Genomic DNA, 24,102 nt, shown 5'->3' with positions numbered 1-24,102 from the left:
TTTGCCAGGTGTGTGTGACTATGATTGTTAAGAACCTGAGTCTCAGCTCCTTTAATCCAGAATAACATGATCTGGAAGTCTGGTGCAAAAATGAACTGTAGGTGTCCCTTTTCGTTTTATAATTTGTTCTACTTCTTTTACAAATCTGGCTGCGAGCAATGCATCCTTGAGTTTGAGTTTCAGTAGAGTCAGTTTCTTTAATAGGACATGCAACTTTTTGAAGCAATTAAGTTTGCTTAAATTTTATTAGCATAATTAACTCATAAGAAGTGTGGTTCCAAATGCTTTTTTTGCTGACATCGGATAAAGTATGGATTTTAAGTTGGTTTGGCGTCACTTAGGCTACACTTGAGGATCATCTTAGGAACTTGCAAGTTAATAATATCTAACACCTCAAACCTTCACTTAGTATATGTTTGGAAAAGATCTGTTGGAAGTTCTGAATCTTAAAAGCATTTCCTAAGTCACAATTCTTAGAACAGACATTTGAGTCTGATTGTGAATTGTATTAGAAGACTGAGTATATTGTAACACTTTCTTGGTTATTAAATTCAAACAAGTCTTTCATATCTGTAGAGATGTCATCTTTATGCACATACCATGAAAGACCGAGAACCTTATGTAGTTTATCAGTAAGATTGGCCTTTGAATGTAAGGGATGGGTTTTGAACCATTTATCTTCTCATGTTTTTGCCTGTTCCTTGTTGTCGTAACTCCACTTACATCCTTACATTTCTTACATCACCCATAATTATTCTGACTTTATGTGACATCTGAAAAGTGGATGAGATGTTGTTGAGAGTTCTTACAAAGTTGTTAACCTATACACATTTATCGAGGATGCAACTCTTGAAACCTTTCAATGTGTTCCTTTAATGGCAGAGAGCAAGAAGAGACTGGAATGGACACCAAAGAGAACAACTCAACAAAATCTAATGTTCACTTGTACTGGAATTTTACTTGGAAATAGAAATCGGACTACATTCTGGTCTTTCTCATGGAACAATATTTTTAAAAATGAGTTTTTGATATCTGCTAAGATGACCAGAGCAATTCAAACAGAAGAAGATAAGCATGTTGAATATCAGGGGGTTAAGGCTAAGCTCAGTGTATAGACAGTCATTTAAGTCCATACTCTTCATGTGCAAAACAATTTGTTTCTTGGTACTGACCAATTCTCTGTAAACTGTTGAAAATGGCAGATAAAACAGAGACTTATCACCTTGTCATTTGGAACTCGTTCAATGATATGTTGTTTTTCATAATCTGTCAGCAACTCTTGATAATTGGTATACAGTTCGGAACACTTCACAAATTTTTTATTCAAATGATCCAGTTGTCTCCTGGCAGTTGTTAAGTTATCATTTAATTCCTTAAAATCATATTTTCATGGTAATCAAACTCTGTGTCTCCCTTCCTTGCAACATATGGAATTCCTACAGAGGGTCATGGCCCTAGTTTATCTGAGTGTACACCTTGGAGGACTTTGAATCTAACTCCCAAAAATTGTTGCAAACTCTCATCAATACGATCTCCTGTGAAATAATATTGGGAATTGTTTGGAGACATGGTGGGAATCAAACCTGTCACTGTATATCTGAAAACTGTTTCAATTAAAATGATAGAATTACAATTCACCAGATTTGGTTTCTCTTTAATAGTTAATAAAATATGTATGTTCATATTGTATACCCAAATTGTACTTTTGATTTTGTATCCCAAATTACTTTTGATTACTTTTGACCTCCCAGTAGAAGCAATATTTTTTTGTGGTAAATACATTTTAGGATCAGCATTCTTTATAATTTTTCAGCAAATTAAAATTTTTGATATTTCTTCAGCTGGCACATTCCCAACAGTTTTGGGCAAATTTAAAAGTTTAAGCTCCTTATTAAACTAATCTTCATTATTAGGCTATGCACATACAAATTTTTTCAGTAACTAGAGCTACTGTATTTTTTAGTTCAGTTAAATCTGACCTATATCTCAGTTTTTGAGATCCCGCTAAATTAGCTCTCTTCAGTTTTTAAATTTTGCATTGAATCTGAATCATACAAAGGATTAAACTGCTACCACTTCCCATTCAGTTGCATTAAATTAACAGCGAAGAACATTTTTATTTGTATTGGATAAAAACAAAAGGCATTTTGACTTTCATTAATAGAGCCATCTGGCACTTGGGATTGCATGGCATCTCATTCCAAATTTACAGTTTTCTTGCCATTTTGCACCATATTCAGTAATAAATCGTGTTTCTTTTTATTTTGTTTTTGTCTTTTGAGCACGAAGTTTGCTCCATGTAACATCGTACTGAGATTTTTATTACATATTTTACATTTTAAATGAATTTTCTTACATATAGACATTGTATGAAATCTAAAACAGTTATAACGCAGATTAAATTTTCTGACATATTTTAATCCCTCATCTGCATTTAAATCAACTACTAGCGGGCAAGCCCACTACCTCAGGGGATGGATGCGTTTGTGAGATTCGAAAGTTGGACCGAACTACCGGGCTGCTTACCGCTTTTGTTCGCCGGGATTCGAAAGTTGGACCAAAGTACTGGTGTTCAACGATTTTGCCCGGGATGCACCCGCTGTATTCACGTATGCATCCACAAGATACAACATGCACATTACACATGCAGAAAATCATGAAAACACCCATGCAGCCAAGAGGGCTGAAGCCCACTGCCTAAGAGGACAGATGCCTTCATGGAGGACTTTTTAAGGACATCTGCCTCGTATACACGTTAGACATGTGGAAAAGCACGAAAACACCCATACATCTGAAAATGGAATGTGATTCAATGCATCCTAACATTCAGTTATTTTTGTCATATTTCACTGTTTAGTGTTTTGAATTAATTCCCATTTAAATTTGTTTCCTTCCATACCTTTGTTTACGCTTTACAAAGCTCGGTGTCTATTGTTTATAAATGCTGTAATTTTTTCCCAACTCAGTAATTCAAAACCCAATTCCATTTTGTATAATTGCTGAGTGCCAGTATATGTTTGTTAAAGAGTTACATAAATAAATATCTTCCTAAAGAGGGTTTTGTGTGTTAATTCTGCTTGTTTTAACTATCCCAAATTACTTTTGATTTTGTCAAGTGTTTGCCTTAAATTAGATATGTATTCATATTTAAAGTAATTAAATATTTCATTAATATGAATGCATAATAAAGCAACTGTGTGTTATCAAAATATTTTTCAATGCTTTGAATAAACTATTAGTATATGTATCATTTACCGCAATTAGTCATTTTGCATTACCCTTATGTGCTGACTGAAGACAATATAATTTTTGTTATTCTGACCACAGATAATTATCATCAGTTAATGACATAAATTGTGCTTTGAATGACAACCATTCAGCATATAAACCTGAGGACTTGGGAAGATTAATTGACAGTAATTTTACTTTGCCAGAGAATGGACTACTTTTTAATATTTGGAATCAACCGTTTGAAGCTTTTGAATAATGTTTATATTACCCACAGACATTTGATCTCATGAAAATGTCTTTATTCTCATTAATTGTGATATACCCCATTTTCAATTTGAAGATAATGTGAAGTCTCTATTTAATCAGACTGGATCGAATTTAAGATAATAAACAGAAAGCATTATTCTATGCAGCAATGTTTTTTTATTGGAAAGGCAAACATCTGCATTCCCCATACATTTGCAACAGATGCATCAGTTTTACTAAACGTCAAGATGTAGCTTTATATTTTTTTACAAAATCTAAAGTCATATAGCACAGATTAAATTGCACTAAAGTTTCATTTACACCACTATGACAGTTATTACACCACTACTTTACATGGTATTACACCACTACTTTTAATGACAGTTAAAAATAATTATTTGGCTATATTATAAATTGAATTTCATCAACATCTGACAACAATTTTACTAATCTACTTTCAACTCTTAAAGAACCCCTTTCATAAGTTACTGGATTCAACCCAAACAATTTGGAATTTTGACACAATTTTTTTTACATTTAAAATTGTTCAATTTTGCAAAAATAACCACTTTATAACTTAATAACACATAGCATTACAAATTACATTTTTAGTCACAGGGCCTGTAACTTTACTCCGTGACTTTAAATTGTTCATGAATCTAAATATTTATGACATAACTTTTAAAATTTTGTCCAAGTTATCAAAGTTCTCTATCTTTAACACGGATTGTAGAGGTTGAACACACTGCTGGTAACATGAGTCACAACTCTTTCTTCAACAGTATCTGTTATGTTATAATGTCCATTCATTTTATAGTCTTCAACTAGTTTATTTCATCTTGATGTAGCCATGGAGATTCATGCCACCACACTCAATCTACTATTCCAAGCTTACTCACTCTAACACCACACGTGATTTTGTCAGCAGGATTGTGACAGTGATACGATTGTGATACAGCAGGATTGTGACATCCAGGACAGTGATACAACATACTTGGTGATGTTTTATCTTGAATTTCTGACACATGATTTTGTGCAAATGTTTTCCATTGCCATGGGGAGTTCTTTATTCAGTGAAGCACAATGTGAGAATTGGTCCACAAATATTTGCTTGAGCAAAATGCACACAAACTGTAGTTATAAGGCATGCATCTAACACTGCTGCCATGAGTTTGAGTCTAGATATTTTGAGGGGAGCCACTCTTCTCTTGGCTGTCATTAAACTTTCTCTGTCACATTTAAAGCTAAGAAATTTCACATACGTTGCTGCTCCATAAGAACTTTAAGATAAATCACAAAAACAATATTATTCCAACACTTCGAGCATTTCATCAATGTCATGAAAATACTAATGAGGTATTTGGATATTTGGTAGATCACATAGTTGCCTATACCATTTGTTCCATTTGCATTGTAATTCTGGTGGAAAAACTTCATCCCAACCAATGCTTTTAAGTCATAAATCCTGAAAATGAATTTCTGCTTGAATCATATATGAAGCAAGAAACCCAACAAGATGAACGATCTTTGTAGCAGCTTGCAAAACATAATTTGTTGTTTGATCATATCACAGGATGAAATGCGTAATATCTTGACCATTAGAACAGACAATATACATATTTGAATAACCTAACTTAATCTCTAACTGATTCTTTTATGTGAGTAGGGACTTAATTTTTAAGTTCTTGTATAAATCCTCTCTTAATGTCATTTATAACTTAATATCTTTGTTTCTAATGATTTTAATTTTTCCTCTCTTTACAATTCATTCTTTTTGTTTTGAATACTTAATTTACATAATCAAATAAACTTATTCTCCAGATTAAACTGCCTGAACAATCAGATAAATTGCTAATAACATTTTTCTTTCAATCACGATATATGTTATTCTTCTTCCTTGTATATTTTAACTGCTCTCGGGTTAGATATGATTGACTTAATTATGGGCATCTTCTCAAATATTATCCTGGTTATTTGGAAGGTGACTGTATGAAAAAGATTATGTAATTTCAATAAATATACCTCCTCCAAAAAATATATCTGTTGAAAAATGTATGAATATGTTTATGATATGTGAAAATTTTTCAAATAAGACATTAAATATTTATAGCCTTTCCAAAAAACTTTTGTGTGGGAATATAACAGATGACAGAATTATTTTATGTTACAAAATATGGTTTAAATATTTTCTCAGGTGATAAATATTAAAAGGATTTAAAAAGTAAATGTATTTTACCTACTAAAATTTTGGTTGCTTTACTTTAATTTTATTTTCTAGTGCTTTAAAACAAGGCACAGACATGCTGGAAATTGATTTGCATTTAACTAAGGATGGACAGGTTGTCGTATCTCATGATAATAATCTGCTTCGTGTAACTGGAGTAGATATGAATATATCAGACTCAAATTATCAGGTATGATATTATTAAAATTTGGGTTAGACTATTATGTCCATGCTTCTACACAAATTAGTTTTTACTTCACATCATTATGCTTAGAAGATATGTATTTTTGATAACTATTTATTTTTCTTAATATTTTGAATATACTTAAACTATTAGTATTTTTGATAGGACTTACCACCTTTGAAAAGACATCTGTCTAAAGAATTTTCTAAAGGTAATTAATTATATGCATATAATTTCCTTATTAGTTTAGAAACTTATAATCCACTGTTGGGGAAAAAAAAATGAATGCATCAAAAAAAAGTAAATCTGCACTAAAATTTGAGAATTTTTTTATAGTTAATTATTTAATGGTGGATTTTTACCGGAATCTTTTGTTTTATTCTCTTCCTTTTGATAGCACTCATAAGAGTACAGAAGTTTACATTTTTAAAAGTTCTTTTTTAATTGAAAAGAAAATTGTTGACTACTAGGATTGTTGACCACATTCAATCTACTATTCCAAGCTTATTAAGCTTATTAAGCAAAATTGTTGACCACACTCAATCTACTATTCCAAGCTTATTAAGCCAAATTGTTGACCATACTCACTCTAACACCACACGTGATTTTGTCAGCAGGATTGTGACAGTGATACGATTGTGAATTTTTATCCTACTAGTGTAACCACAGCAATGCATTATTGGGTTAATTTGTTGCGTCTTTTGAGTTTAGCTTTTTATTAATCTTGCAGCATTCTGAAAGGAAACCGTTTGATGTTTCTGTTGAAGAGAGACATATGCCAGATTGATTTTTGAAATGTATAAAATCTTTTGGGTATTTATATATGAATGTAACCACCTAAGTGAAAATTGCAATGAATGCGATGAACTCCAGCAGTCATGTATGTAATAATGCAACTATGTGCATAACAATTCTTCAAATTTAAATAAGCAATGTCCTCACTTTCATATGTGCTCCAAGTTCCAGTGATTTTTGCAGATAAATGGTGATATTTTCTTTCTTAAAATATATAGAATTTCGTATTTTGCTGTAAAATAAATTGTATGAGAACTCTTTTAAAGACTAGTGGCAAAGTATTGCTATGTTGATGCAAGTACCACAGAGACAGAGAAAGGCTGTATAGGACCCTTTTATGAATTCAGATAAAGGTTTAACAGACAGCACTAACTTGCGCTTACAGAAGCCAACAGTTATGGCTTAACTCAGAGATAATGCATTACTAAAACTAATGGAAGCAAGTTAGCCTAACGGCTGCACACTTAGAAAAATGCTAGTTGGCTCTGACCTAAGGTTGGCATAACAAGCCTTATGGTGATAATAACTCAACGTCGCATAATTATATTTGCAAGAAAATGAAATTAGCAATGTGGCCTTCAAGCAGGTAGAACACTCTCTGGTTCTACCCTCTAAACCTTTAAATAGTCTCTTCTTTCTTCCTCATTTAAACAGTGAACAGTGAACCTACAGCGAACAAGATTGTGGTAACATTTCTGTGGGAGTTGTCAAGAAATCATTAAAGGGAAAATTGTTGTCAGTTCTTAAAACACTTGTCATGAAATTTCCAATAAAACAATGAAACAAAAATCCACATGCAAGTAGGTTTATGATTGCTTATCAAGCTAAATAGTAGCATAAAATGTAAAAATGTGTGTAATGATTTTTTAAATGTAAGTTTCGGCAGGTGAGGATTTTTTTTTTTTTTTTTTTTTTTCTTCTTGTGAGTGTGTGTAAAAAATTGTCATGCAGAGCCAAGAAAAAAGTTTAAAACTCAAAAATTCAAAAAGTTTAAAACTGCTTAGTGATACCACACATTTTTTTGTTTCTTTTCCTGCACCTTTGGCTCAATATTAAATAAAAAGTAATGACCAGGAACAAAAAAGAACATTCTCTAATTTCAGGACAAAATCTTCCACAACCCCACTGTGGGAGAAGAACATGTCCTACATTATTTTTCTTACATTCTGATTATCCATGCCCCCTTTGGTAGAGAAATTGCTTTTTTTTTTTTTTTTCTTTTTTTTTTCTGCATATTTTGGAATATATATGCATGTACATGTGCTTCACACACGTTTGTGTGCCCATGAATTTATATGTTTCATCTTTAACTGTCATTTTGCTGAACATCCACTTACTATTAAAAGGTAATTGTCTGTCATAAAGATCTTTGCTTCTCCCCCCCTCATAATATTTCTTGTTTCTTAAAAAAAGGGATGCTTTCTTTTATCTTTTTTATCTTTCCTTTTATTTTTTTTTATGGATAGTATAGTACTTATGCACTGTAAAAATAGCCAAATAAATATTTTTCACCAATTCATCAAATTCGCAATGAGTTTTTTCCTTTTTGTGGTGGTGTAAGACTTTGAATTGCATTTTGATTTAATGAGATCAGTACTAGAAAACAGTATTTCATTGTGAAGAGCATCTGCTTTTGTGAAGAAACAGGATAGCTAGTTCTTCATTGCTTGGCAAACTCCAAGTCATGAAATCCTTTGTCTTCCTTTCCTCCGAAAAAGTGATTAGATGAAAAACAGAATCATGCAATTAAACTAACCAGAAAAAAAAAAAAAAAAAAAAAAACTTCAGTATTATAATATTATTGTTGAGCAAATACCCAAATTTTAAAAAAGGGCCAAGCCATGTGATCCTTATTTATCATATCCGTGACCTCAAACTTAAATGTTGAGATGATCTTTTTCTAAGTTATAAAACATTTTATTTGCTAAACTGTTATCAATTTAAACTAAACTAACTCTAATCTAAATATTGCTATTAGATTGGCTGTCAGGTATTATTTTTTATAGGGAATCATTCACATCGTATCCCTGTAAGATAATTACAATTTTTTAAACTAATAAGATTTAATGATGCATGGTGTGTTGCTTTTACTTTTTCTCATCAGTTAGCTCGGGAAGTTTCAGTGTATTAAATTTCCTGAAAATGATTTGTGTTTGCATTTAATTTAAATGTGTTTCAATAAATTAGTTTATCATACTTGGGTCTGGTTGTTTTTGATATTGTAATTTCACATTTAAAAAAATTATCAGCTTTTTTTTATTTTAATTTATTTCTGTTTCTTCACATTTCAGTTTTTCGAAATTGTATTTCTTAAAAATTCTTTAGCAAAAATTGTATCATTTATAATATTTTTTACATCTATTATGTGTGAGTCAACAGAATATTAGGCATGTATTTTTACATTTGTTATCAGTTATTTTAAATTTAGCCAGAACAATATGTCTCAAAAATTCAAAATTTTAAACTGCTTTTTTTACTTTTTTGATACTAAACAATTCATTTTATTGTTTCATTTCAAAAAGTACAACAATTCAAAAAACAGAAGGCGTGTCTTACCTTAATATTTTATGTTCTAGCCTTTATAAAGAATGAGGCAGACATACGTGCCATTCAGTAACATGTGTAATTGCTTCAGAAATAACAATAAATAAAACTAACTATACATATCTGAAAAAAAAAAAATTATGGATACAAAGATAAAATTTCAAGCATCTTGTTCAATGGCATGTTTTCAAAAAAATACTGATAATATGTTACAAGTTATATTCAAACTTTATTGTTTATTCTTCCAATGCTATTCCAATGGACCTTTCTGTTTTATGTCTCTGTAAGAATTTCTAAGAAAGTAATCACCATTTCTTGTAATGCAGAAGTAAAAGTGGTAAGGGTTATACTTCAAATTAAAAGGAGATGTTAAAGAACTACTAATGTTGCAACATTATGCTTTCTTGACAAATTTAGACGATGGAACTCAATATATTATTGCGAACAAATATAAATTAATTTCAATGCATTAGTTCCAGCAATAAATGTATTATATGTGTATATGTGTATTGTAAATATTTTTGCCATTATAATTCATCATTCTGTTTCTTTTGTAAAAAAAATCGCCAGATTGTGGCAAGGTTGTTGTGCTAATGTGGAAGTACCTTATTTTTTTCATTTTGAATACTGATGTTTATTATGCTGAAGAAAAACTATATAAACTCTGTATACTAAGATAGAAATCTTATGATTTGAAATTTGTAAAAGCATATAAAAATTTGTATATTTTAAATTTTACTTAACTTATTTTTTAATGTAGTTCATGATATTTTACAGTAAAAGATTTTGTCTGAGTTTGCCAATTGAATCCAAATAGTTTTTTTCCAATTTATTTCTTTCCTAAAGATAATATTAAGATAGTTCATTCATTTTTCAAGCTCATGTGTATCAATAAACCATTCAAGTAATACTGCAGTGGAAAATCTCATACCACCACACATAGAAATGTGTATTAAGATGAAATGCAATTTTTTATTCTAAAATATTGACTTAAAATCTAGATTTTTATTTAAAGTACCACCATTAAAATATTTATTCCTTATTGAAATCACTAAAAATGTGTTTATATGCATGCATTTCTCATAATTTTATTTTTTATTCTCTAATATGAATTATTGATATAACTGTATTAATCAAAAAGTATTTATTTTCCTTTTGTAGGTGAGCCATTTACTGGTGAGAAAGAAGCAAGAATACCTTTGCTGAAAGAAGTTTTTGAAAGATTTCCTAAAGTGGCAATTAACATTGATATTAAAGTAGATAACGATGTCCTCATATCAGAAGTAAATTTCTTATTAATAGCTTAAAGTATATGTATAAACATGGTTATGCATAAAAATTTCTCCGAATGATGTGTTAAATAATTTTTGTTTTAAATCTGTTGCATTTATTAATCTCAAAATCTGAATCTCCCAAACTCTTAAAAAGCCAATATTTACAAATTTCTGTTTGAAACAAAAATTTTGTTCAACTACACATGGAATCATTTGACAGAAAGTTGACAATCGTTGACTAAACTGGTTTCTTTCCTATGAGATCTTTTGATATTTACTACCAGTGTTTAGTTTTATTTCTTGCACAGATTTCAATGACAGATTCCAATAGCAGTAAAAAAAAGAAATACTCATACTAAGCAAAAGAAGGAAAGAGTTCCTGTCAAATAAGGCAGATACTCAAACAGCAATAACAATAAAAAAAAAAAAAAAAAAAAAAAAAGAATTGAAAACTCAACATGTCTGGAAAATCAGTAAAATGTGTATTAATATGATAGGAGAAAGTATTAGGTGTGAGCAGTTTAGTTTCTACCTGATTTAAGGGTGTTTAGGTGTCTTTTGCTGTGAAAGAGTTAAATATTAATTTTTAATTTTATTTATACCATTGTATAAAATAATAATTAATTTTTCGTGAAATTGAGTATTGAAGTCATAAATTGGCAAACATAACTTTGTTTGTGATATCATTTGATTGTTTGTGATATCATTTGATCAGTTTCTTCCTGATTTAAGGGTGTTTAGGCTAATACAGTCAAAAGTCGTTAATCCGGACTCGTCGGGACTTCGGCGATTCCGGATTATAGATCATCACTTTAAATCTGGTAAAATGGCATGTAGAAATTATAAATTTAAAAGTGTGAAACCGTAATTTATGAAATAAAGAACAATTATGATCTAAAGGGTATCAAAATTTACAAAAAAAAGCTTAATATTTATTTGGTTACTTTATTAAACATTTCTTTCAATGTAAGTTGTTTAAGTTGCTTCATTTTTTATGTGATAATACGTTATCTTTAATTCTATAAACAGACATAATTTTCTGTTCAGTTACAAAGTTCTGCTGTTCAAGTCCTATAATTGTTGTGTCGAGAATACCGACTAATTTGTCAATCGAAATTTTTTCGTTTTCAATAACGTCTGAGTCACATTCTTCGTTATTGGAAGTGAATTATAATGACAAGGAATTTGATTTAAATCATATCAAAGACGCAGTACATCGAGATGAAATACTACATTTAGTAAGGAATTATAAGCCAAATAAAATAAAAACATCTGCCCTGAAGATAAGGATAGTGCTGACAGATCAACTTCCAGTTCATTGCGTGCCACGACATTCCCCCCCCCACACACACACACGCAGAGCTGCGTGAAATTGATAAACAGATTTCGGAATGGTTAGATAAACAAAGGATTTGCCTTTATCCATTTTTTGCAGCAATTCCACTTCTTGTTTAATGGACTTCGAAACATACTTTCGCTTTGTAGATCCTTTACATATTAGTAAATATATATCAGAAATTCTATTTGACATAATCGAAAGTTCAAGCTTACTTTTATAAAATTGCTCTAACAGTCTGCAAAGCCAAATCCAATTTGAAGATTAAGGAACAACACAATCTGCAACATTAACTGAATTAGATAATTTTAGCTTAGCTTATACCGTCTGTTATACATTAAACGCGCATTCGTATACGTATTTTGCACATGCGCACATGCATATTTGCAGCCGTAAAGGTCTTACGCGGACGCATGCGCAGAAAGTTTGTAGCTTTGAGGTCCGGATTATGGGTGTCCAAATTAACGACTTTTGACTGTATATTATTATATATAAGCATTTGATCAGAAAAAACACTACCATTGTCCTCTTCTACTGACAATGAATTTCCATACTGCAATTAAATTGAGAGCTGGCTTATTGAAACAGCAGTGTTATAGGGAATACTGGTTTAATATGCTACCCTTTTAAGTTTTTTAAATTAATTTGTTTAGTAAACTTAGTATCTGATATGACATTTGAATGATGTTCAGTTAAGACATGATTTTTAGTTAAGTACTATATAGCATTCTCTATTCTGCACTGTTAATCTAGAGATGTTACCACTATACTATATTCTAGACCAGTCTCAACATGTTTTGCTCACTGCATCCCTAATAGCTGCATATCTTGCAAATGCTACTAACATTTGTGTATCTGCCAGATACACAAATGTTATAACAACTCAACAATAAAATAGCATAAATTTTCTGATATGTTCAGAAACATGTTGCATGCATTTTGTTATAAGCACGCTGTTGTCAAGAAAAATTATATTGTTGTAAGGAGCATATTTGTTGAGGTCAGCAGTCGTGCTTCAGTCTTGTTCTCTGAGAAATCCTGCTGTTCATCCACAACAGTGATTCTGGACACCAGCTAGTGTGGAAAGAGAGAGGGGAATTACTGGAATGTTAAGGAAACTGATCTGCATAGGCAGACATCATGCACAATGGCAGAACTTTTCACATATTTGGTGAAGGTACATTAACGTCATAGCAGTACTGTACTGAAATTCTGAGCTATGTCTTTCTTCACCATGGTTGGTACAGGCTTTCTATTTTATGGATGGCTGGGGCAGAATCCCTTAGGCTCTCATAGGCTGTACAAATTAAGGGAACTTTACAACAGTATATGTGACAGATGCCAAATGTACATGCATCTGAGGAGGTCACACCTCATACTATCCATCAAGCTGTTCTTTTGAAAACAGCAGTAAAGATCACCTCCTCTACCCTTTTTGGGGGGGCTGCTTATCCAGTTTTGCCATGCAGCAATATCTGTATGGTTTTGAATAATAGCAATACATCAGGAATTTCATTAAATATGTTCATGGTCTCATTAACTGATGTCTGGTATTAGTTCTAATGAAAAATAGCCTCTGTAGTGTAAATTTCATATAGAGTCAAAAGTCGTTAATCCAGACTCGTCGGGTCTTCGGCGATTCCAGATTATTGATTTTTCCGGATTATAGATCATCAGTTTAAATCTGGTAAGATGGCATACAGAAATTATAAAATTAAAAATATGAAACCGTAATTTATGAAATAAAGAACAATTATGATCTAAAGGGTATCAAAATTTACAAAAACAAAAAGCTTAATATTTATTTTTTTACTTTATTAAACATTTCTTTCAATGTAAGTTGTTTAAGTTGCTTCATTTTATGTGATAATACTTTCTCTTTAATTCTATAAACAGACATAATTTCTTCTTCAGTTACAAAGTTCCGCTGTTGAAGTCCTATAATTGCTGTGTCGAGAATACCGGCTAATTTGTCAATGGAAATTTTTTCGTTTTCAATAACCTCTGTGTCACTTTCTTCACTATTGGAAGCGAATTATAATGACGAGGAATTTGATTTAAATCGTATCAAAGACAGAGTACATCGAGATGAAATACTACATTTAGTAAGGAATCATAAGCCAAATAAAATAAAAACGTCTGTCCTGAAGATAAGGATAGTGCTGACAGCTGCCCCCGCCGCTGACCAGCGTGAAATTCATAAACAGATTTCAGAATGGTTAGAGAAACGAAGGAAATGATGCCTTTATCCATTTTTTTGCAGCAATTCCACTTATTGTTTAATGGACTTCGAAACATACTTTCGCTTTGTAGATCCTTTACTTATTAGTAAATATATATCGGAAATTCTATTTGACATAATTGAAAGTTCAAGCTTACTTTTATAAAATTGCTCTAACAGTCTGCAAAAAATAATAAGCCAGATCCAATTCGAAGATTAAGGAACAACGCAATCTGCAACATAACTGAATTAGATAATTTTAGCGTAGCTTATACCGTCCGTTATACATTAAACGCAGATGTGCACACGCATATTCACAGCCGTAAAGGTCTTACGCGCATGCATCAACACGAGGCATGCGCAGAAAGTTTGTAGCTTTGAGGTCCAGATTATGGGTGTCCGAATTAACGACTTTTGACTGTATTTTAGTATTTGTTTTACAAAATAATTAGTATACATTTTCAAAAGTTCACTTTTTTCTTCTTTGTAATATTTGAGAAAATTGTTTTAAATTTTTAGGTAAATAAACTTATTAAGGAATATCATCGAGAAAACATTACAGTGTGGGGAAACTTCAGTAACAATGTTACAAAGAAGTGTTATAAAATGGTAAGTTGTCAAAGGCATGTAATTTTTTGTCAGAAATTTAATGCATCATACAAAAGTATTTTATATCTGTTTAATGTAAGTCTAAAACAATTTCCATCGTTTTAACAACTTCAGCTTTTTTTTTTTTTTTTTTTTTTTTATTATTATTATTATTTTCAGAATCCTAACATTCCCATTTATTTCTCTGCAAAAAGAGTTGCTATTCTCTTGATCCTCACCTACAATGGTTTGTTACCTTTCATTCCTCTAAAAGAATCATGCTTAGAACTTCTTATGCCATCTGTTGTATTTAAGTATGTATCAATTAGTATGAAATTCTGTAATTCATTTATCACATGTTTAAATTTTTGACTGTTAGTATTTTCAGTATTTAATGTATATTAATTAAAATTGGGTTACTAAACAATTTGTGCTGATATATACCAAGGCTGCACTGTAAATTCTTATGCTGCCTCTATTCTTGCTGTTCTATCATGGTTAGAATATTTTGTCTTGTTTTTGTTTCTATAACGATTGCAGCATCACAGAATAATATCAGTGGTGAGAATCCAATACCAACTAGTATGCAATTAAACATGCACTTGACTCGCTTAAGTCACTTTTCGTCTGCCCGTTGGTCAGCGAGTATAATTAGATTGTAATCCTTACTCACTCTTTTTCCCATGTAAGTGGCATTGTTATGGATTAAAGAGAAAAAATATTGTTAAGTTTTTCAACTTGAATCATATACACTCTACAGAAGCCATCAACACTTGCAAATATTCATTGTAGATATTACTTCCAATTACAAAAATGTTTTAAATAACACAAAATACTTTTGTGTTAGCCTTTTTAAATTTAAAAAAATTAGCTTTGAAAAAACTTCAAAATCTAACTTTTTATGGAGACCTTGGCCCTTACAGTTATGTTAGAAAAATTTTATTTACTATCCATTGGAAAAGGGGTACCGTTACCTCCAAATAGGTAAGGTTTCTGCTTTTTCATCCTCAGGAGGTACTTTATTTCTCTTCTGCCACCCAAAGGAAAATTCATGGAGGCATTTCCTATTCTGGCACTTGGGGATGCTCTCTTTAAGGACTACAGACTCCCCCGAGAGTTCTGATTCGTTGGCTAAAGAAGCCAGAGACCTTGAACAATCCAATTTCTTCATCGCACTCACTGATACAAATGCAGTAACCAAATATAGACTTTTGAGTCATACTTTAGAAGCCGCTTGTTGTTGACTTTGACTGCCATGAGAACATAACATCCATAATAGCTAATCCTTCTCATACGTCTTACCTGTAGAATATATCTACTGCATATGTCTAATGTCAATATGTATGCCAACTAATGTGTTAATGTGTTTTCTTATCTTTTACTAGAAATCCAAGCATGATGATTTCACGTGGTAGATTATGGAGTCCATGGGTAGTGTGGGTTATAGAGAAGTAAGTACTTTCGGAACTTGGAAAGTATGGTTTAGATTCAGAGAGTAAAGTGATTGTTGTTAAGAGTCTCTGATGTGTAATATTTTTACATTATTTCGTATAAGCCTAATGTATAACTGACAACTGAATATTCAATTTTATGTGCTAGATTAGTTTTTATGGCTAGTTAATAATATAAATGTTATGTAAAGAAGAGAGTCAAATGTTAAAAAGTTTCAGCACTGCTAGTAAAAGTTACCTTTAGGTTTGATAAAAATGTTGTATTTATCATAAATTTCATGAGAAACTATGTGGTCATAGTGTTCCGATTTTGAGAGTATTTAAGTTGAGTACTTTAAGCAACAGCATAGAATTTCTGCAGTTAGTGTATAGTAATATTTCACTAAAATATCTCAACATTTGTACATTACATAAACTTTTTTCAAATTGAAATGTGCTTCCTTTAAAGTCTTAGAAATATTATTTGGCATTTTATTATTGTTATGAGTTCTATTAGCTTTTAGACCCGAATAAAGTATTTCTTTTTAACTTCGTCATGTATAGTAAAATGTAAGTGTACTGAACAGGAATTATTTCCTCAAATAAAATTATATATAAAAATGGTATTTGAAAGAATACATTTCAATTTTATTTAGGTTACTAATGCGTAAAGCTTTGTTTGATCATCTTTCAAAAAGAGGCATACAGGTAAGTCATGAAAAAATAATAATTATAACATTATTTTTTGCTGTTAAGAATGATTAAATGCTGAAAATAATTAAATATTTTTATAGGATTGAAATGTTTTAAAAGTGTCAAATGGCCAATTTCGTATAACTGCTAATGAAGAAAGTTCATAATACTGAGATAAAATGCATGATTTTTTTTAACATTTAGTTGAGTGTATGAGCTTCTTATTGTCTGCTTGTGAAATTTGTATCCATTTTGTAAACTTTATATTGATCTTTAAATTTTTTCCCATGTATTGATCTAGAAATCATATACAGTCAAAAGTCGTTAATTCGGACACCCATAATCCGGAATGATCTATAATCCGGACGTCAAAGCTAAAAACTTTCTGCGCATGCGCCGCATTGACACATGCGCATAGGCATTTACAAGTGCGCGTAAGACTCTTACGACTGCACATTTGCATGTGCGCAAGTGCAGAATATGTTTTCGCGTGCGAGTTTTATGTATAACGAACGGTATAATCTAAAATTATCTATTTCAGTTAATGTTGATGATTGCGTTGTTCCTTAATCTTCGAATTGGATCCGGCTTATTATTTTTTGCAGACTGTAAGAGCAATTTTATAAAAGTAAACTTGAACTTTCGATTATGTCAAATAGAATTTCCGAATCTGGAGCTCCCAAAGGATCGTACAAAACGAAAGTATGTTTCGATGTCCATCAAACAAAAAGTGGAATTGCTGCAAAAAATGGATAAAGACATGGAGAATGTGACAGAGAGGTTAGTGAAAACGAAAAAATTTTGATTGACAAGTTAGTCGGTATTCTCGGCACAGCAATTAACGGGACTTGAACAGCGGAACTTTGTAACTGAACAAAAAATTATGTCTGTTTATAGAATTAAAGAGAAAGTATTATCACATAAAACAAAGCAACTTAAACAACTTACATTGAAAGAAATGTTTAATAAAGTAAACAAATAAATATTAAGCTTTTTTTTGTAAATTTTGATACCCTTTAGATCATAATTGTTCTTTATTTCATAAATTACGGTTTCATATTTTTAATTTTAGAATTTCTGCATGCCATCTTACGTGATTTAAACTGATGATCTATAATCCGGAAAAATCGATAAACCGGAATTGCCAAAGTCCCGACGAGTCCGGATTAACGACTTTTGACTGTATATGGTTTTTGAGCTATTGAAAATTAGCAAAATAATTTAGTGCACAGATTAAATTAATAAATGTTGCGTAAGTACAGTGTAATCATGATTCTGAGTTTTTCAAAAAAAAAAAAAAAACTTTCTTTTAATCCATTTAATTTAACACCTAAAAGTCACATCGGTCAGTCTGACTGATGGGCATTTTTATGTTCTGATTTTGGTAACATTGTTTGAGCAAAGAAACTGAGGGAGTTCGTAAACTTTACGTTACACCAATCAGAGCTTAAATTCCACCAGAGCCCACTGGAGCTCGGCTCCTGTACTTCTCATTTTATGAGATAAATTATAACTTTAACTGTAGCACACCGAAGCCCTAAATAAAAGGGCTCCAACACTTCTTTTATGTAAGTCAACTACAATTTTAATAGATATTTTGTTTTAATAGTAAACATGCTTTAAAATTGAATTCTAACTTCTGAATGCAGGCCTGTCTTTCCCTTGCACAGAAATTGAGACTTATAAGGAAAGAAATGCCCACCAATCGTATGTCGGATGCTTATTCTGCAGTATCTGCAATGAATTTATGTGAGCAAATTTTGTGTTCCTCAAAGTACTAAAACTGACACGCTGGTCGTGCATGTTCCATGCTAGTAACCTCCTATTGCAGAGCTCCTGTAGATTTTCTGAATGATGTAACCAAACAGGGGAAACCACTGCTGTCACTTGTACAGAGAAGTCTTATGTTTATTCTCATGTTGTTACCGAATCGTATTCAGGGCAAATTTCTGCTTGACAGCTAAAATTATATCGGCAGAGCATCACGATCAGAAAGTTCTGAACTCTTCCCTCTTTATTTCCAAAGCTACACTTTTCTGTTACAATTTTCTTCCTTATCTTCATACTGTTTCTAGAATTCTCACTATTCTCCTTAGTAAAGCTTTAATCGTTGTACCTTTTTTCCTTGGTGTGGTGGGGGAAAAAAGTGGTACCTGTCATCCCTTGGAACATGCACATATAATCGGGGCTTAAACTCAGATGGAGATCAGCTGAGCTGCTTTTTAGCTTAAGCCTTTTCTAGCGTGCCTTTGGGGTGTAATGGTCGGTAACATGTAATTTTTATCATGGTAACATGTAATTTTTATCATTTTATCTTTAAATGATGTGTTCTTGCAACAAAATGTTGAATTAATTTTTATGTTAGTGTTAAAATACTAAATATTCATTATTTAAATGTTTTGTTACAGACTTACTTTTGGGTTTTAAATGAAGAGGAAGATTACAAAAAAGCCTTTGACATTGGAGCAACAGGTGTCATGACTGATTATCCAACAAAACTGCAGACGTTTTTGGACCAAAATTATGTACAGAATAAATCAAAGTGAACAAAACCATATTTTTATCTCACTAATTCTATAACATTAAGCATTATTTGACAGCTATCGATAGTTTTTCATTTGATATACTATGAAACATCTCATAGCGGCTACCTCTAAAGTAACCATATTTCTGATAACTTAATTATAAAGGGTTTCTTATAAAAAATGGGCTGAAGGCTGGTTGGAAAATTTAACATTTCATGCAGTGTTACTGAAGTATCTAAGGAGTAGTTACAGCTCAGAAGAAAAAATTCCTCATTTGAATGGGATATCAGAAGGAAATGTAGTACATCTATGTAAACAGGTTTCAAACCAATTTTCTGCATTGTGCATATAATCATTACTCTTGAGAACTGAATCATTACACTGAGATAAAACAAGAAAACATCAAAGAACAGTGAACTGCAGTGCATTTTTGATTGCACTGAAATTTATCTTTGGATTGCAAGCATGTATGAAGAATATTGCATGTCACTTGCAGTCTATATGATGCATTTTAATGAAGGCGTTCATCTTTGCAAATGATGATGGAACACCAACTCCCATTACAAATGGCATTGTTGCAGAAAGGAATGAGTTCATTAAAATCAAGATTGAATCGTAATAATAGAGAAAATCACTGGCAATGTTTGTTGGAACTGTTCACACAATGTTTACAACTAATTAAAGTTGTGTAAAATTTTCATTTAGTGGGTACCTCACAATTTGATTAAAGTAACAGTTCGTATGACTACATCTTGCAGTGTTTGCAACAATATTCAATTGAAATGGATGACTTATTATAGAAAGTCTCTGATGGGCTAAAGATAACTTTGAAAAGACAAGATTCAATTTAGAGAAAAACGTGAAAGAAAAAAATTTGGAAATGATTCCTAGAATAACTTAATGGACTTTTGTATAAGAGATTAGATACACCACATATATCCTGCTGGAATAAATTTTTAAGAAATAATAGTAAATAATTTTGAGAAATATTAAAGCATTTCTGTTATACATCTTTCAGTTTTTATTGAATGCTCATTTACGTTACCAATAATTATATTTTCTGAGACAACTCCTGTGCAGAAGACCAAAATTGTCTGAAACCATATGTAGTCATCTTAAGAGAGGTTTCATCGTTATATTTAGGATTATTGTGTTAATCTGAACAATTTTTTTAATAAGCAAAATGAGGGTTTATGTCAAATCTATTAAATATATCATTTTTCAACAACCAGATTAAGCAAGAAATTTAATAACTGGTTTTAAATGTTTAAAAAATAATGCTGAATAATTATTATTAATAATTCAATAATAAGTTGTTAAATACCTGGTATGATTTTTATTAATAGTTTATTTAATAAAGTTTTAAATATGATAAAATATATTTATTTAAGCAAAAAATATGAACTAGTAGTATTAAAAGATTTTGCAGCTTAAAAGTTAAGTTTTTCATTGATTTCCGAAGATGATTTGATCTCCCTTCCATATCTATTTACCCTTCTGTTGTATCCAGTGAATAATTTGTTTTGTAATCTTAATTTTTTAATTATGCTGTTAAAAACTTTAAAAAATATTTTCTAAATGTTTAAGGGACCTTGCGTTATTACAGTTAGTGTTATAAATACTGAATACCACACTCCATATTTATGCATAGAGTATTCAGCTGTCTTAGGTTTTATTCTCGTTAGGATTTGAACTAAAGCTGATTGAATTGCTTTTAGATACTTGTATTGTTTTGACCTTATTATATAAAAAATATATTTTGGTCATATCTGGTTTTTTTAATATCTGAAGGTGAAAGCTTATCACTATCAAGATTCCTCGATCTACCAGCAGTGCTGCATTTACTGAGATATCTTATTAGTCTTCCCTTCTTTATTTTTAATTTTAACCGTAATATTTTCAAATTTTCAGAACATGTTATTCACTATTTCCATGAAACATTTTTGATTATTATATGTTTGTGTGTGTTTCACATTTAAATATATATTTATATAGTATCTTACATGCATTTTTATATGGTAAATATTTTTAAAAATTATATATAGTCAGTATTTTTGACTTCTTCTCTGTAGTGCACTGTTAAATCTGTTAATTGTTTAGTCCACTGATAACTATCTTGGCAAATTTTATTACTTCTGAACTTAGAACTAAAATTTGAAAGTATCTTAAGTGGATGTTCTTTAATAAAGGATGACAATAAAATTATTAAAGCAATAAAATTATTTAAAAAAATTATGTTATCGTATTGTTTGCTATCTAAGAGACTATGAAAGTCTCATTAAAATTAAAGCAATGATTTGTTCACTGCAATTAATGAAGAAAAAATATTTCATTTGTTAATTTTTGTTTAATAATTAAATATGCAGCAAATTATTTTTAAAAAGATTACCTGACAAAATGCACATCAGTAAAATTTTACATGTACACAGCACACAAAAAAAGGGGGGACAGTTCTATATCTCCCATTCTACTGGGCCAATGGACGAAATTCAAATTGCGTTTTTCGTGTCTCGAAAGTATGACTAAGGATGTATATTAGATTTATATACAGCGTTGTTCTAATATAGGTATTTTAACACAAAATCGGACATTTTCTGAAATGGCATGATTTTTTTTTTTACCATATCTCGATTCTGTGATTCAAATTATGTCTGAATGTTAAATTTTGTAATTTTTTCTGAGAAATCAATGGAAAAATTTAAAAATTTATCTTGGTGCATTTTTTTCAGTTTGTGCCAAGAATAATTCACTTGGCAAATTTCTTAATTTATACCAACCTATTTTCCTTTCCTTTTTTTTCATTGAACTCGAGGGGGAAAAAATTCATCGTTCAAAGTTTTAAATAGTTTTAAGTGCATAGACAACATTTAGCATTATTATCACTTAGAACAAAAATGCCAAATTTCAAAATGCGTCAATATGTAAATTCACTTATATTTTAGAAAATTTTGAATTAATTTTTGCAGGTATGCTTAGAAATACACCTACTTTGAGATGAAGGTAAAATCTTTATAGGTTATAACTTAAATTTTTTTTTATAAAAATTGTTTGAAAATACAAATTTTAAAAATAAATCATAAAAAATGGGCAAATTTTATTTGGAATGAACCTAAATTTCGAAATGTGAAAAAAAGAATCAAATAAGCTTAATAAAAAAAGGAAGTATTCATAAATATATATCAAATTCAATTAACACTGATGTGCTAAAATTTTGAGAGCTAATTTTTTGAAAACTACTCATGCTATTTTTACAAAACTTGGCAACTTAACGTAATTTGAGTTTTAGGATTGAAGTATAGAAAAAAACTGTCATGTCATTTCAGAAAGGTCAGATTTTGTGTCAAAATACTTATGTTAGAGAATAATGCTACATATAAATCTAATACATATTGTAAGTTGTGCTTTCAAGACATGAAAAATGCAAGTTTAATTTCTTCAATCTGCACAGTAGAACAGGAGATAGAACTCCCCCCCCCTTTTTTTCGCAGTGTATATTTAATATTCTTGGTTTTATAAATACCATACTGTCAATGTGGAAAAGATTTTCTATGCATTATCATATTTTTCCTCTTTTAATTTATTATATTTCTATTATTTATTCTATTTAATATATTTCTATTATTCCCCCCCCCCAATTAAAATTTTGCTAAAATCAGGTAAACCACAGAATCTGAAAAATAGCTGGTTAATGAATTATTTTGAAGTAATTATGATATACTGTTATTGTTAGTAAACTGTAGCTGATTATTATAATATTTGATAAATATATTTTAATGTTATATTTATTTCTTTTATTATCTTAGAACCAGTGTTATTCTATTTTCTTAATATTGAAATCAAAGTATGCCTTTTAGAGTCAGAGAAATACAATGTATGTGCAGATAAAAAAAATATTCCATAAATGAAATTTCAGAACTGCATAATTGATTTATATAATGGGTTTCCTATTTTTGTATCTAAATGTCAAATTGCTATGACTAAGTGGGGAAACCATAAGTTTTTCAAGTAAACAGTATCAGAAATTTATCTGGCCCGTTCCCCCCCCCCCCAAAAAAAATTTATCATTTCTTACCTAATTTTGTACAAATATATCATTGAAACATTAATGTAATACTTTTTAGAATGTGAGATTTTTATGACAGAAGTTGGATTTCATGTTATATGTATAATTAAGAAGCAGCTTATGTGAAAATATATAATTTCCTTGTTATTGTAAATTCATGATTATCCACACCGTTAATAATGTTTAGAATAAATAAACCATATTTGCTGCCATTCAGGGTTTTGAATTTAGTAAATTTTTTATTTGATTAAGTAGATAATTTTCAAATCGGTGTTGAAATTTCTTTAAAAAAATATAACATAATAGTTTATTTTTGTGTACTTATTTATCAACTAAAAATAGCATTATTCCTAAACAATGTATTTCTCTGTGTGAATGCATAAAAAATTTGCTTTGGTTTCTGTCTGTTCATTACTTGCTGTTATTTTTTTTTTTTTTTTTTTTTTTTTTTTAATATTACATTTTTCATCATTTCCAGTTTCATGTGTGATCATACTTTTTGAAATCCAATCAAAGATACCTCAAAAGTATTTCAACTGTGTAGTTTATTACCATGCATTTTTACTTAACTTTTCTTAAAACATGTAAATGTTTCCACCTATTAATGTTTTATAAATTCTTCATTGACATATATTACTCTTCCTGGTATTTACTATGGCTGCTTGCTGTTAATAAAAAAGATTCAGAAATTGTATAGATATGATAATTAATTTTAACTATCGATAGTTTGTCATGCACCTTTAAAAAT

General features: G+C 30.3%; 1 protein-coding gene across 1 annotated transcript in view; it reads left to right on the top strand.

The window, feature by feature from the left end:
* The window catches only part of LOC118200416 (lysophospholipase D GDPD1-like), a 43,293-nt gene extending 19,956 nt beyond the window's left edge, over window positions 1-23,337 (top strand). The window contains exons 4-11 of the mRNA XM_035372391.2: window positions 5,756-5,891; window positions 6,051-6,096; window positions 10,386-10,507; window positions 14,575-14,664; window positions 14,824-14,957; window positions 16,029-16,094; window positions 16,730-16,781; window positions 19,175-23,337. Of these exons, the coding sequence (XP_035228282.1) occupies window positions 5,756-5,891; window positions 6,051-6,096; window positions 10,386-10,507; window positions 14,575-14,664; window positions 14,824-14,957; window positions 16,029-16,094; window positions 16,730-16,781; window positions 19,175-19,312 (784 nt within the window). The 3' untranslated portion in view covers window positions 19,313-23,337. The remainder of the gene's footprint in view (window positions 1-5,755; window positions 5,892-6,050; window positions 6,097-10,385; window positions 10,508-14,574; window positions 14,665-14,823; window positions 14,958-16,028; window positions 16,095-16,729; window positions 16,782-19,174) is intronic.
* Window positions 23,338-24,102: the final 765 nt, after the last annotated feature.

This window comes from Stegodyphus dumicola, chromosome 5, assembly GCF_044657685.1.
Source record: "Stegodyphus dumicola isolate Sdum_Otavi_A_Nest chromosome 5, ASM4465768v1".
In the NCBI taxonomy this organism is placed as follows: Eukaryota; Metazoa; Arthropoda; class Arachnida; order Araneae; family Eresidae; genus Stegodyphus; species Stegodyphus dumicola.
This window is presented reverse-complemented; position numbering and strand designations above follow the sequence as displayed.